At 41.4% G+C, this 16,635-nt stretch overlaps 1 protein-coding gene across 2 annotated transcripts in view; it reads right to left on the reverse strand.

Annotated features, from left to right (window-relative positions):
• The window catches only part of ndrg2 (NDRG family member 2), a gene marked incomplete at its 5' end in the record, with an annotated part of 39,709 nt that overhangs the window by 9,957 nt on the left and 13,117 nt on the right, over positions 1 to 16,635 (reverse strand). The window contains 6 exon segments of one of the 2 annotated variants that reach the window (XM_024287897.1): positions 353 to 413; positions 2,255 to 2,317; positions 2,926 to 3,046; positions 3,134 to 3,239; positions 3,639 to 3,683; positions 6,679 to 6,764. In XM_024287897.1, coding sequence (XP_024143665.1) covers positions 353 to 413; positions 2,255 to 2,317; positions 2,926 to 3,046; positions 3,134 to 3,239; positions 3,639 to 3,683; positions 6,679 to 6,753 — 471 coding nt within the window. 2 annotated transcript variants of the gene reach the window in all.

The following is a 16,635-nucleotide window of genomic DNA, read 5'->3' on the forward strand; positions in this document are numbered from 1 at the left end:
ACACAACAAACCACTTTGGATCGTATTCAGAGTGAGGACAAACTCATTTCTACAAACAGAACAATCTGCCAGATTGTGGACTAAAGACGCCCCAGCACAGATCCAGGACACTCCAGGGTTCTCCTGGAAAAGGTGGACAAGGAGGCTTGGAAATCCTCATGGTTGAAAATCCTCATGGCGACTACTCCCCCCACAAACCAAAGCCCAGACAAGTGGAAGATAACAGATAAATGGAAGGACATCTCTGAAAATCTGTTTTATTTTCATCACTGAAGTCTGACCTGAACTCAACTCCACCACATTTGATTAGCAATTTAACAAGTTATCAGTTCAAGGAAAAAAATTATCTCACTGTGAACTTGGAGAGGACGTAGGCTCCAGCCCCCACTCCCACTCCGATTACGGTACGGAAGCTGGAAAACACAGAATCACACAGAACTATGGGTGTGAAGGTTCTCCACTCATAATCTGACAAAAAAACTCTAGATGTTTTTATCATCAATAAACATTTATTTAAGATTCCGCTCTGGTTCGTAGTGCACAACAGGCAACAACAATGACATTTACTCCAGACAAGGCCAACTGTTTACATTCATAGCTGATGATGAAACAGCAGATACGTCTGTGAAATCTACAACAGTTAAAACAAAGGCTTTGACAAATATTTTCAGCAACGTTGTAACTGTAAAAACCTGCTTAAGCATCAAGATTGATTAGATAAATGAGGCACAGTGCTGTCATGAATATCAAGCAGTGTGTTTGTGTAGGAGGGCTTTAAAAGTTAATTTCAACACTCTACGTCTCAGCTGTTCTTCTGACCAGCTGCTGTTTTGTGTCAATAAAGTTTTATTACCATAAAAAAGCCATTTTTTTATATCTGATTTCTGTTTAAAAGGAAGAATCAACTGATACACATTTTTTGGGCATAAGTTTGTTTTTTGAAGATTTCTAACATGGTTTCTCTTATATTTAAAGACCCATTCCAGTTAACATGTTTATGTGACATTTTTCAGATGATGACATACTGTGTATGAAGATAATTTAGCTTTAAATGGCATTTCAGCGTATTTCTTGTAAACCAAAAGCAGATGAGATAAATGCTATTTAAAAAAGAGCTTATTTGTGATCTAGAAGCTCCCTGTTCCATTCCATTCTGATGCATCCACTTACTAATAGATCCATGAATGTCTTCATTTTCCTCATCCAAGCTGACATCTGACTTGTACAGTTGTATAGCCCCAATTTTGCTTGGCATTTTTGTTGCATTGCTAATGTTAGGTTGAGGCTGCGACTGTCAGGAGTCAGCGCTATGTCTACTCCTCTGGTCACCGGCGGAAGCCATCTCCAGAGTACTGACTCCACAACATCTCCCAGAAACCCCATTCCTGGATGCTGCTCAGCTGTCTTTCATTTGGCAATCACCCACAGGACACTTAAGCGGTGCAGAAAGCCTCACTCAATGCGAAGTACTGTTTGTGCCACCCTGCCGGCATTACTGAGCGTTTCTATCTGGACCTGATCTTCGGGTTTCTGAACCTGCTTTGACTCTGATTGCTTGCTGCCTGTCCTGACCCTCACCTGGACTCTAATCTCTTCTTGGATGCTCCCAAGCTTGTGATTGACCTCTGCCTGTCTGACCCTAATTTAGCCTTGTGGACTTTTAGCTGTGCTTAGTTCCTGTTTGAACTAATAAACCTGCTGCATGTGGAATCAGCTGTCTGCCTGTTTGTGACTGTGATAGGATTTAAGCTAGCAGTCAACAAGTGTGTCAACAGATGGGTGATGGGAACTTGGGGTGGGCATACTGTGTCAACAGTCCTGCCCAAAACTCAGGTAAATTTCTAATGAACAACTTGTGTTCTTGAAGAAACTCTATCCTAGAAAAGAACAGTTTATGCAAAATCATAATTTAAAGACCGCTTTAAAAATGGATCAAAAGATGATTGGAGTGGGACTTTAAACCATTTAAGACATTGTGCTTTACACAATTTTGAAGTTCCTTTGCAGAGAAGAAAGCGCTGTGTGAACAGAGAAACAAGATGTAAAAAAGAATGTCATCAGCATACAGATGAATATGTCGAGAAATATGACATCAGCAGACAGACAAATACCAACAGATATGTGTCATCAGCATACAGATGAATACGGACAGAAATATGTCATAGGGTTATATAAACCAAGCATTGTTCCCTACATGGGAACAATGGGATACTGGACCCAGAATGACTTTTTCTTTCAAATTTGATAACCTTACTTGAAAAACTGCAGCACAGCTGGAATCATCTCTGCTATGGTCTCCATTGTGGGATACTGGTACCTGCAGCAACAAAAACACACCTGAGGTAAAAACGATACGAAATGTAACATCTGCGGACAAATATTCTTTCATACAAACTGACTCTTTATTTGCAGCAATACCTGCCTATTAGGAACCTAATATTCTAGAAGGATAACCTGCAGAGTTTAGGGGCTTTGTGGCTAAAAGGACAGAAAAAAGAGTAAAATTCAGACTTAAAAATTGTCTTAGGAAATCTAAGGAAGTCCTGCGTAAGAGCAAAGATGCTCAAATCCTTTGATGGCTTTACAGTCAGACTTGAGAGATTGGTTTTGTGCCTGTTAGGATGCTGATGCTCGTGCCTGCTGGAAGTTATGACTCGGAAGCAGAAGTTCAGAGCTGAAGACAATAAGAGTCAGAAAATCCTTCAGAGCTGTGGATGTGTTAATCTTAAAGTAAGATGAGAGGGAGGGGGACTGCGTTTCATTTAAACTTTTATACGAGGGCATTAGAGTGTGGCAAAGAGGAAGATGCAGAGATGAGGAGTATTTTTAGAGGAGATTACTTTTAGGCTCCAACAGGAAATGATTTCTCTTTCTGAGAGATTAACAAAGGTTACGTCCGGACAAAAGATTCTTTACATAACATACCCTGGGGGGTAAGCAGGCGCCCCCTCCTCTTGCCCCGGAGCGTCGATGTGAATCAGGGTGAAGTTCTTGACAATCTCCTGCATCTCCTCGAACTTGAAGAGAGGGGAGAAGCAGCTCTTACCTGTCAGAGAGGAAGAGAGAGTAAAACCAACGGAACTCTGACAGAACGCAAGAAACAAAAATGCAGAGGGAGGGAGGGGGCACTCACTGTCCAGACCCACGTCGTGGAAGGTGAGGATGGCGGGCCTGCGGCTGGTCCGTGAGCCATGGAGGGTCACGTGCAGGACTCCATGGGGGGTCTCAACAGTGTGTTCCTACAAAAACACAACACTTTCACTCAATCTTATCTGAGTTTCAAAAAATTTTGCGGGACTTTGGACATTACTTTCCAAGAAAGGATTTTCTTTGATTGATGGAGCATTCTTGAATTAGAAAGTTTGAAATTTTATTAATAAAATGTTTTTATTTATGTCACGTTAATTTACAACTAACTGGGAGAAGCACTATGTGATGAATTATTGACATAAGGTTCTTGCTGGTACTTTTTAAGGATTAAGGACCAAGTGAATATGACTCAATCTACATAAGAAAACATTATATTTATTATAATTTCTGAAGTTCTCTCAAGGTGCCACACAAAAGGAAAACAATCAAGCTATGAGTGCTTTTTCTACCATTCTTCACCCTAATTTTGTGCTTTATTGAAGCCTCACCTGTCCTTGGTCCAGGAGTATCCTAGCAGCCAGCTCCACAGCATCCTGTCAGAAAGATCACAGAAATTTGTTTAGAGAATCACACTGAAGTGGACCACGGTCAATTGAACTTATAGGTTTCCATGTATTCATGAAACACCCTTTTTTATCTGTGTGACCCAGCAGAATCTTCTAAAAGTCTAATTGTCTTCTTGATTTTTTTTGAGTCGTTGGCTCCTAATTGACACCCACAGAGGCAGGACAGGCGCAGCAGAGAGCCTCCTCATGCTGGGTCCTTCATGTTCATCTGCAGCACCGAATCCATAAAACCAAATAATGAGCTGCTGGCATGACAAGCTCTCAGGAAATTAGAGCCGCTTGGTTTTCTGAGAGGAAGTGGGAGGGTGAGGAGAAGGAGTCCTGGAGGTTCGGATCATTGAGGCATGCAGCGTTTGTGTGAGGATGCAAAACTGTGTGACCTGATTTCCTCTCTTAACTTTCTTAAATTAACCTATTTTTTATTTCCATTTTTAAATGTATACCCAAAAGGCTCACAGATCAATAATCTCAGCTCTTGTTGACAGTAAAAAGAGAGAAAAAGGAGAGATGAAAGCAAACAAATCTACAGAAAAGTGATAAAAGACAATAGTCTCATACAGGAGGGATAAATATACGACATTTAGCAAATGTTTGAGGTTATTAAAACAAGTTTAAAATAAAATACTAAGTGAAAGGAGAGAGGTGAGGTCACAGTAAGGACTAGTCAGAATTTTATACTGCATAAGATGCAGAAACATTCCTTTTGGCAGAATGTTTCCTCTGAAAAGCCTCAGCCCTAACGAAGTCTGAAGGATGAAAATATGCCATAAACCAAGCTGTCAGACTAAGAACTGGCAGTAAACAGAGATGTGTGAACTCTGTGAGCCACATCTATAGTTTGAGGAGCCTTTTAGGATGAGAACACTAGCAAGAACAGAGAACACACATTCTGCTGCTTCCACTTTAACGAGGACAACTTTGGAAATCTGCGTTGTTTTTATGTGAACGCTGCATTACTCTCTGTCCCCACCGGGTGTCAGCAGAGAGGCAGAAGCTGCTCCTCTGCTTCTGCAGGCAAGCATCAGCGCAGCAGAGCGAAGATCTGCTCCCAGTTCCCTGAAGGCTTTGACGTCAACCCGGCAGAAATGAGCCAACGCTGCAGCTATGCGAGAACCCTCTCAGCTCCCACACGAGCGCCTGTAACCCGTGTTGTCACATGTATAATGTGCTCAGACTCAGAGGAGCAAAACCTCACATTCACGCGCGCGGAAGACACACAAGAAAACACCACGATCGTTGGAGCTTCTTTTTCTGTCTCTGCAGATGTTTTTCATTTCTGATCATGTGAGAAATCTTCATCTGCTACTTAAACCTGAGTGGAAGCTGAGCTTTAGTATGAAGTCTGACAGAGTCTGTGCACGAGTGTCAACATCCTCGTGCACCAGAATCCACATTCATGCAAAAGGGTTTGAGTACATTTGTGTGCATGTGTGTGCACATTTAAGATTCAGGAGTCCATGTTTATGGAAACTGTTTTGGTCAATTCACATGCATGCATGTGCACAGTTGTGTGTGTGTGTGTATGTGTGTGGACATTTCTGTGCACATTTGTTCGTACAGCTGTGTGTATGTGTACATTTGTGTTCCTAGCAGTGAGCATGTGTGTTCACTTTTGTTGCCAGTTGTGTGCATGTGTGTGCACAGTTGCGTGTACGTGTGTGCACAGTTGTGTGGATGTGTGTGCACATTTGTGTGCGTGTGTGTGCACAGTTGTCTGTGTGTGTGCACATTTGTGTATCCACTTGTGTGCATGTGTGTCCACTTTTGTTACCAGTTGTGTGGATGTGTGTCCACATTTGTGCACAAAGTTGTGTGCATCTGTGTGGACATTGGTTTCCATTTGTGTGCACAGTTGTGTGCAAGTGTGTGGACATTTGTGTGCACCTTTGCATGCATGCGCATGCATTTTTGTGTGTGCCTAGTTGTGTGCATGTGAGTGGACATTTGCAAGACCAGTTGTAGGCATGCGTGTGCACTTTTTGTGCTCAGTTGTGTGTAAATGTGTGCACATTTGCATGCCAAGTTGTGCGCATGAGTGTGGACATTTGTGTGCATGTGTTTGCATTTTTGTGTGTGCTCAGTTGTGTGCAAGCGTGTGAACATTTGTGGGCATGTGCATATTTGTGTAGCTGGTTGTGTGGAAATTTCTGTGCATGTTGTGCGCATGTGTCTGGATATTTGTGTAAACAGTTGTCTGCATATGTGTGCAAAGTTCTGTGCCCAGTTGAGTGCAAGTGCGTGCCTAGTTGTATCCCTGTGTGTGGACATTCGTGTGCATTTCCGTGCATATCTGCGTGCACATTTGCATGCATGTGTGTGCACTTTTGTGTGCTCAATTGTGTGCAAATACGTGCACATTTGCATCCCAAGCTGTGCATTTTTGTGTTGGGTTAGTTGTGTGGAAGTGTGTGCTCCTTTGTGTTCAAGTGTGTGGACTTTTGTGTGCACCTTTGCGGGCATGTATGTGCACATTTGTTTGCTTAGCTGTGTGCATGTGAGTGGAAATTTATGTGCATGTTAGTAGACATTTGTGTGCACATTTGTGGATGCGTGTTCACATTCACATGTACAATTGTCCAAATTTATGTTGTGTTTATCAACATTTGTTGCTCACATTTACATGAACATGTCTCCACATTTTTGCGTGCATGTGTGAGAATTTGTGTAAAGATTTATGAGCTTGAACGTCCAAATTTCTTTAAAATATTTGTGAACTTGTGTGGATACATTTATGTAAAGAGTGTGTGTAAATTTGTGTGCACATGTGTACACACTGACATGAGTGAGTGACAATGAGTGACAATGAGTGTCTAAATTTGAGTGCTTATGCACATTTTTGTGTACCTTTATGTGTACAAGTATCCACATAAATATGAATAGGTTTTGCTAATTCACATCCATGGTGTGCATGTGTGTGCACATTCACGTGCATGATCCGTGTGTGCGCTGCAGCATCTCTGACCTTGGCTGCGTCGGCCTGACCCGTGAGTAAAGGCTTCTCCTCCGTAATGGCAATCTCCTGCATCTCCGTTGTCATGGTGACGCTTCCTGAAGATGAAAGAAAAAATCAATATGTTGCATTTCGACTCTACAATAACCCTCTGTAATGTGGGCGTGGCTGTTTCCGGCGCACGCTGTGATCAGTGCAAGCGTTTCTGCACACACACACACACAGTGTGATTAAATATTGCATGTAGCTGCTTTCCCCCGGGATTCGGTCTGAGCTGTGAGGCTTGTGAAAGTTAATTAGTCGTTAGTGCCGGCAGAGATGAAAATAAAAGGAAAAGTTAAAGAAGAAAATGAGAGGGAGTCATCAACAAAAGCTCCATAAAAAAAGGAAGAGAGGAAGACATGCGTGAAAGCATCAACGTTCAGGCGTCCGCGTTTGTGCCTTAACTGCCTTTTTCTGGCTCATACGCATCCTTCATCAGGCTGCTGTGGTGAAATAAACACAACCGTTCCGCCCTTTCATGCTGATTTCAGAGCTGAGTTCAGAGCTGACATCAGAGCTGACATTAGAGCTGATATCAGAGCGTCTCGATTGTCTCCTAATGAAAACAAACCTTCCTTCCACTAACTGCAGAAACATGAGCAGATAATGAAACTGTGGTGAAACGGGAGAGTCTGTGAGGACTGGACTATTGATTCAGGAAGTATACTTCTATTTTAATCATCTGTTGTACACAGTTCTTCTGCGCTGCATTATTGATGTTTTTCTCTATGTCCTACAGAATTAAATAATCCTTTGTCATTTATGTGACAAATTAAAGGAATAATTCATCTGTTGGCTGATGTTGATGAATCTGTAAGCACATCTGTTCTAAAAAGTTGTATAAATACTGTGTTTGAATGTGAAAGTGCAGTGATGTTGATGTGCATCTTAAGGTTTGGGATCTACAGAGATTAATGTGAATTATTGAGTTAATGGTGCCCCATTATACAGGACAGAATGACAGGAAAGTCAGTCTGAGAGACTATCCCGGGATATTAGCTTGAGATCCTCAAACACAGCCGGGTCAGGGCTGGGGTTGATTTAGAATCCCGATGCGTAACTGGGTCAGGGATTGGGCCTGTCCTGAGGTGGTGAAGTGTAGCAAGGTCAAAAAACAGGCAAGGACAAAAACATGAGCTTCATGCTGGAGCGTGGAGACTGAGCAGCTCCCAACCAGCAGGGAAGCAGAGCGGAGCTGAGACTTAAACACAGCTTAGATAAAGACGATGAGGCTGAGTAGGGAAGGAGGACAGCAAGTAAGGAGGGTCAAACAGAAACTTGGCATCTGGCTACATCATGACAGCGTGACAAATTAATGTTTAAGCCTTAGCTTCCTTTGCCTGTATATAGGCATTGACCAGTACAGGTGATGCCGGTTCATAATTCCTGACCAATGAGAGAAGAGACCTTTAGTCACGTGTTTTTGTTTTTTTTTTTACAAGTTTTGTTCTGGAGCTGGAAAGTCTGGTTGACGGCAGCCTGAATACAGACCAAACGCAAAGTTTAGGACTCGATACGAAAAACAAATTAACAGAACTGAATACACCTTAAGTCACACGTACTTATGATGTACAAGTACTTGAGTCAGTAGTAAGGTGCACCCACTGTTCCCTTACTGACCATGCGCAAATGCTGCACACATGGGATGTGCAGTAAGGCTGGATCTAGGGATGGGCAAGGTGCGGCAATGTCCCCCCAAACGTGACGCCATGCAAACCTGAACTAGACACTCTAGCTGGACCAGATGAGGGGTTTAGTGCATGTGCAGCAGAGCTGTTGTGAAGTAAAGAAGATCAATAATTCAAACAGAGTCTGTCTGCGACAGTTTGATTGAGAGAGATTTAAAAGGAGAAATACTCGTAAATGCAAAAATGAAATGATTTCTTATTACATTTGTTTTCTTTCATAAGAAAAATGCCACACATACATGTTAAAAACTCAAAAAACATCATTTTCATTGGAGTCTGACTTTTTAGGGGCTTAGGAGGATTTTACACCCCAACCTCTCAGTATACCCAAACTTGCCTCCCTGATATTCTGTCTGCATCCCCAACAGGAGCTGATGTGCAGGTAATATGTAAGCCTGTAAGATGTCCACATAAACTACACTGTGATTGTCTAATTTTTTCATCCTAAATTCTAACTGCTGCACGCAAGTAGTGCGAACTTGTCACATGAACACCACTAACTGGCCTCTATTGCAGTCTGAAGAATTTTGGGGGTTGAAAAAATGAAAAATACATAAGACATGCCTACATCTCACCCACTTTACCGTGATATATCCCTATGCGCTGCTTACTGTAAATGTTTTCTATACCTGTCACCCGCAGCATACCCGTAGAAAAAATTGAATGTTCTACGGTCTTGATATTTCCACTTACATGCCCCAAACAGGTTTGCAGATTTTTGCCTGTAAAAAATGTGCCCGTATCCATTCGTAAGGGCAGTTGTGACTTTTTCAGACTGGAAAAGTCTGGTTGGGACAAGGTCCGGATTGTAGCAGATGTGGTACTTGGTCTGTATTCAGACTGCCTTTTAACCTGACATGTCTATGTCAAACTAAAGCTTATAAACCAAACCACGTGATTAAGGATCTCTTCAATCGTTGGCAAAGAATTACGAGGGCGGGGCAAAGCAACGAGAAGAAGTCTTTGCAATCATTGTTGGGATAATTCACTTACTCAAATTTATATTTAGTTGACCGGTTCGTATTTGGAGTAAAGGGGATTATCAAACTTAGCGACAGATGACAGACAACTCAAGAGGCTCCTGTTCAAATAGACAAAGTAAGACATTCAGAAACTTCTTTAGCTGTTTTTAGAGACTTTGGAATCTCTTCCTCCTCTCAAAGAGCAGTCATGGGGGCTAAAACAACCAGAGAGAATTATAAGTCACCCAGCCTCAACTTCATAGTTTCAGATCTGACGTCTCCTTCAATTAAACGAGTTTCTTCCTTACAGAAATGTGAATATCAGTTGAAAAAACGGAAAAAAACTGGATAGTTCGAGCCAAATAAAAAAAGCCATCCTCACCCCACCCCCCACCCCCTCTCCACAGCTTCACAACAGCTATTTAAGAACCTGTTTTAAAAGAGGAGCTGAGGATGAGTCAGACACCCACAGATGAAGAACGGGAGGAAAGCAGGTCGACACAAACAGCAGCTGTGTCACTATTTTCATCTGTTCTTGCCTGCCGCTTCTGCTGCTCTTTCTGCACATTTATAAATGTTACAGAAACCGTTCACTGTGACAAACGGTGATGCTCCTGGGGACCACGCGTGAGGACAGGTCACATTTGAGTCCACATTGATTATAACCATTTTAGCCTCCTGTTGTCAAAACACAGGTCTGGTTTTTGTTGATCCTCAGAGAAAAATATAAGTCAACAGACTTTCCACACTGTGTGTGTTTGACAGCTTCATGCTCAGAGTGACATTCCGACCCAACAGGCAGGTCCTGGTCACATGACCAGAGAGCGCCTGCAGGCCCATGCATCATTCATGCTCCTATAAATCCATGACTGTTTCTATCTGCAGGTTCTGCATCATATTAGAGAAGGAGGAAGGAGTTGGTGTTTATGTGTGTGTGGGGGGGGCTGTTCTTCATTGGCAAATGAATACCTGCCTGAGGGAATCCAGCAGAAGTGATTACTCACCACACAGCCCAACATGCATAAAAACATACACTGATGATCACTATCCAACATCTAAACATGCATCAATTTATCTGACCATCCATACGTCTGTCTATCTCTCAACAATCTATCCATCAACCATTTATTCATCCATCTATCAACTATCCATTCATACATCCACCCATCCATCATCCATGCATCTGTTAACCATCAATCCATCTATCCATCATTCATACATCCATCCATCTATCTGTCCATCATTTATCCATCTCTAAACATCCAGCCATCTACCTATCTAAGAACCATCTGATCTGTCCATCCATGAATCAACCATCTGTCCACATTCCTTTCCATCTATCACTCATCCATCCATCCATCCATCCTGTTACATACCCGTCCATCAACTGTCCATCCATCCTCCTGTCATTGTTCACCACTTTTGGCACATCCCATCTGGGGTCACCACAGCGAATCAGACCTAGACCTGGGCCCCTTTGCGGCTACATAGCTAGGCAGCAGAGTGAAGGGTCTTGCCTAAAGACCCACACTGGATTCAGCTAATTGCGCCCTCTGAGAAGCTAACCCAGGTTTTCTGCATGCCAGTCCTACACTAAGGGAACGCCATCGAGCCGGTATCCATCCATCCATCAGTAGAGCATCTCTCCTCCATCCACACATCTGTTATCCATCAATTTCCAGTTCATTCATCTATTCATTCTTTCAGTTTCAGAGAAGATAAAAATATTTCCTTCCTTCTTTTTACCTGTAAAAAATGAAAGCTGATGAGTTTAATTCTTTGTCAAAACGACCTGAGTTTTTTTATTTATATGTACCAAACTGAGCATTTCAATCTTTTCCTGCATTTTTCATGATGCAATCAGCGAGGTTGGTTTGGTAACTGCGGCGTGGATGACCCACATATGCATTTACTGCTGCATTGATGTGAATTCTGCCTCTGCAGCAGCAACAGCAGCAGCAGCTTTCTGAAACGGGAGTAAAATGTATCCAGTCTCACACAGGAAAGTGTGTAGGCAAAGTCACAAGACAATTTTATCAAGTTAAAAAAAGTAAATTCAGATTTTCTGATTTCATTTATAGTTGTATTCAATTCAATTTTGTTTATATAGCCCAACACAGTTGTCTCATTGGGCTTCGTATGCACAGCTTTCACTGACACACAATTGGTTTCAGTAAAACCCGAACAAGGTTCCTGTAGAAAGAAAGGTTTCACAGATCAGAGACTGTTTAATTGACTTTTGAACGCCTCTAAAGTGTTTTCAGTTTAATGTGATGATTCTTAATCTCTTTATGTTTACCCTTAACTCTAGTTTAGGAATAAAAACTCAAAGAAGGTGTGATGCTTTCAGTGTTGGTGTCACTTTAGGGTTGTCAGCATACCAAATAGGGGTGAAGGGAAAAATCGATATCACGATATTTCAATTTTCGATACTTGTATCAATTTAAAATGATGACATAGGAATATTTAATTAAATATTTATGATGCGTCCTTACTTTTGTTTTCCACCTAAACTATGACCAAAAAAACAAAAAGATCTAGTGAGATCTTGTGTTAAATGTTCAGTCTGCCTCTTGGTTAAAAGACATGTACAACTAAATAACTCTGTGCCACTTTGCTACTAGTATTATATAAAAATGCATAGCACTTGTCACAGTCTTGAGATATATTGCGATACATATCATGAGACATGTATCAGGATATGTATCGTATCGCCAGACTCCATCATTCTGCTATGTTAAAGTCACACTCCGATTATCTTTGAATCTAGTCTAAAAGTGTTTCCATTGGACTTTGAAATATGATTATGCCTCTATCACAGCCCTGTCAGACTGTTTTTTTTTTCACGTGAAAAAAAACAATCAGATTTTAGCCCTCACTTGCTACCAAATTCATGAACGTCTGCCTTACACTCATACAGTCAGTGCTCCCATATAATAATATTCTTATATGACAGGATGGTGTTAGAAACATTAAATAGTTAATATTAATGAGGATGGTTTTGGCAGAGAAAGACTGAAAGCTCTGAAATGCACAGACCGCTACTGGAATAAAGAATAAACGCAATTTTAATCTTAAATATATATATATATATATATATATATTAATCAGAAAAATGCCACGAAAACATGTTAGAAACACAGTTTTCAGCAGAGTGGATCTTTAAGGGCTTCTACTCTGACTTCTCTTAGGTTTATGTGTCAAAAGATCAGAAGACGGGTGAGGTGGTCACGTGACGTTTCGGCACTGGTTGAGGTCTGTCGCAACTCCAACGTTGTTAATCTGCTCTCTCCTAAACACATGCTCCCCTGCACAGCCTCCTCCTGCTGCAGCGTTTAATCGGCCTAACATCCTCCATCAGTCCGTATCTCTGACTCACTGTGTTTCAGAGCGTGTAATAACTGCTAAACTGCACAGGAGGCGCCGTCTGTCAGCACGGACAGGAAGAGATGGACAGATTTTTATGGACAGCAGGGAGGGAGAACCAGGAAAGAACATGTTGGAAGCTCAGAGGAGAAACCAAGGTCTGCTCTCCAAGGTTTCAGCTGTCAGGCTGCAGTTCTACGGTTCATCTGCTGAAACAGTTCTCCGATGTCGACGGGGTCACGTGACGGCTGAACAGATTCATAAACCAGAAGCATAGTGCTCACAGAAACGTTCTCGTTCTTGCTCCTCATCGTCTGTAACACACCGACTCCATGGTCCTGCAAACGCAACACTATGTCACAACTCTAGATTTAGGTGGGACTGTGCAGCAGTTGTTCTGAGCACAGAGCCGGGGGAGTCAAAAGGATTCAAATTAGTTGGAAAGAAAGAGATCAGAAACATAGTGTCGTCTCTGTTCTTTAACGGATCATTTCAACATTTTCAGAACTAAAACAGAAGATCTAGAAATGAAGAGATCTGAAATGAAAAAATTGTAAAAATAAACAACTGTCCACCCCGTGTTCTCAAGATATCATCTTCTTGTTTATTCCTCAGACGGTTCTGGCAGAGCTTGGGTTTCTGTTTCGGGTCATCACCTTGATGTAGGATGAACCCTGACCTCCAAGGCACATACCAGAGGCAACTGCATGTTGCTGCAGAATGCTGTAGTGTCTGTGTTTGTTTAGGGCGTCTCTAAGTCACAAGTCACCGACCCTGGATCCAGCAAAACAGACCCGTATCATCACACTTCCTCCTTTAGGTTTTGACAAGTGGCGTCACACACTGTGGAGCCAGTCTTTCACTTTTTTGACGGGTTACAAACAGAATACTTCAAATTGGGATTCATTAGTCTATATCACCTTCCTGAGTCTAGTCCTTCTAGTCCAGTGTTTGCTGGTTCATTAAGCTTCTGTCGTTTTTCTAAAGTCTTACCAATGCTTTCCTTGCTGCTCCTGGCCCTGTAGACCTACCAGCTCCAAGACTTCTCTTCACTATAGATTCCTGATCGTGACATTCAGAAAAAGAAACAAAAAATGGTCTCCTCAAAATACAGTAATAATTTGTTGCCACAAATTAGTATTTTGTGCGCATAAGCTAGCATTTAGTGGACAAAAACTAGTATTTCAATTACTAATAGAAGACACTGAAACGCTACAAAAACTAATTTGTGCGGACAAGCTAGTGTTTTATGGGCACAAGTTAGCATTTTGTGGGTATGTATTAGCATTTTGTGGGTCCATATTAGCCTTTTTTGTGCACAAGCTAGTATTTTTTGGACACACGTTAGCATTCTGTGGGTATGTATTAGCATTTTGTGCTCTTAAGCTAGTATTTTGTTGGCACAAGTTAGCATTTTGTGGGTACGCATTAATACTTTACTTGCACAACCTAATATTTTGTGGGAAAATATAGCATTTTGTGGCTACGTATTAGCATTTTGTGCACACATGCTAGTACTTTGTGTGGACAAGCTAGTATTTTGTGGGTACTACTTAGCATTTTGTAAGTACGTATTAGCATTTTGTGCGCACAAGCTAGTATGTTGAGGATATGTATTAGGATTCTGTATACACGAGTTATCATTTTGTGGGTATTAGCATTTTGTGCACACAAGCTAGACATTTGTGTGGAACTGCTAGAAATTTTGGGGAACTAGTTAGCTTTTTGTGGGTAGGTGTAAGCATTTTGTACGGACAAGCTAATATTTTGTGGGCACAAGTTAGCATTTTGTGGTTACGTATTAGCATTTTCTGCACACAAGCTAGAACTTTGTGCAGAAAAGCTAGTATTTTGTGGGAACTAGTTAGCTTTTTGTGAGTAGGTATTAGCATTTTGCACGCACAAGCTAGTAGTAAAATAGATTAACTGGTGCACACAAATTAAATTACTAATTTGTGTGCACAGAATAGTAATTTGTGGCCTCCAAGTAGTAATTTATGCCCCCAGAATAAATAATCTTAACCACATAATGCTCATTTGTGTGCACAAAATACTTGTTCATGGCCCCAAATTATTAATTTGAGGGAACAATTTCTTGTTTTTTTTTTTTGTTGTCCTGTCTGGGGCCAGGGCTTCATGCTTCACAGTTCAAACTGAGACTGGTTTACTTGGACCACAAAGATGCTGTGCTTTTCAGGAACCAATCAGCAGTTTCAATGAGTGATTGAGAGTCCTGTAGGAGAATCTACAGAAGCTTTACCCTGATGCAGACCGGGGAAATCTGGCTAATTAATTAAAATAAAGCATCACGAGGGCCCACGGTGGGTGCTGACCTGATGGGATTTCTGTCATTCAAAGAATGCAAATAAACATCAGTAAATATGAGTCTTTGTATACCAATTAAGTTTTATAGATATACTCGATTGAAAGAAACTGCCGATTTTATAGCCTTTTGATGCAAAAACAGTACATTTTGAATTATACAGGCGTTCCCCTCTTTGTTGTAAACCCCCAGAGGCCTTCACTTCCAGCGTCTGAACTGCTAACGCTCTGAGCGAAGAGCCGCAGGTGCTGCAGCCACTTTCAGGAGCATATCTGTCCGATCTTCTGAATCCGATCCTGTCTGCATTAGCTGCCACACCTGGGTCCCACAATGCAACACTGCCCGCCAACCCAGGACAAATTTCCTTTTTTACAACTCCACTCAGACACACATGGATGCAAACGCAACAACTGAACTACATGAATCTTTTTCACGGAGGCTGAGATGGAGCAGATGTCCAGATTACAGAGAGGATCATCTCACACCTCTGAGGCTGCACACTCATTACCTTCTCAGTAACACTATAGTAAACTTGTGAAAGGAGCTTCATCTTTACAGTCTCACTTTCCTCCAAGCAGGAAAGAAAAACAACCAGCACCACGTGGTCTGATGACCGCCACCATGGAGATCAAGAGGAGACCCAGCGAGGAGCCAGAGCTCCTTATCTTCCTGAACCAGCCAATTTATCCTCATTTCCCCAGAGCTTTGGTAATTCCCTTTTTCCTCCTTAGGTCACCTTTTCCTGACCTTTCTGCACTCTAATTTCTCAGAAAGACTCTAAGATTTCCGATTCGGATCAGCCTGAAGATCCTCCTTATTTCATACTTATTCTATTTTTGTTTTAAATTGATAACGGATTTTGCACAAATGATTCAGTTTAATTAAAAATGCTGCTTTTGTGCAGCTTTTAAGAAAATGCTCCTAAACCTTTCTAAAACAAAACGTTCAAAACACAGACGACAACCTTCATGATTGATCCGTGTTTAATATGTTGACAAGGCTTGTCAAAAGTTAAAAACACAGACCCATTTCTATGAGAAAATCTCCTAAACTTTTCCTTTTTTGTCATCGTAAGAACGCTGAAACTTCTGATAAAATTCAAAGTTTGAATTATACTTTTTTTTAATAAATGTTTTGCAGTAACTAAATGAATGATGGTCCGATGCGTTCAGGGTCGTCACAGCAGAAGTTTAGCAGGTGCAGTTCTGATCATTTTATGCATTCATCTGTGATAAAATTTTAAATCATATTCAAAGACCCATTGACGTTTAAAAGGGTGTCTTGTCTGAGTCTCCATCACCTCTTTGCATTTATAGAAACTAAACCAAAGCAACATCTCAACTAAACTTTTTCTACACACATTTTTTCCATTTGCTTTTGATTCATAACAATTTGAATAAAGAAATTCTCAGAAATACAAACGTATTTACATGATGTTCAATATGCTGCATTGTTGAGTGTCATGAGTCCCTGGGTAAAGTCTCACATGTCCCAGGAATGGGTGGACCAAAGGCCAAGTCTCCAGTATCTTTACTTTTTTAGGATTTTTTTTTCTTCTCCATTTCATCCATCCATTTTCTTGTCCGCT

This window comes from Oryzias melastigma, linkage group LG18 (genome assembly GCF_002922805.2).
Source record: "Oryzias melastigma strain HK-1 linkage group LG18, ASM292280v2, whole genome shotgun sequence".
NCBI classification, from domain to species: domain Eukaryota; kingdom Metazoa; phylum Chordata; class Actinopteri; order Beloniformes; family Adrianichthyidae; genus Oryzias; species Oryzias melastigma.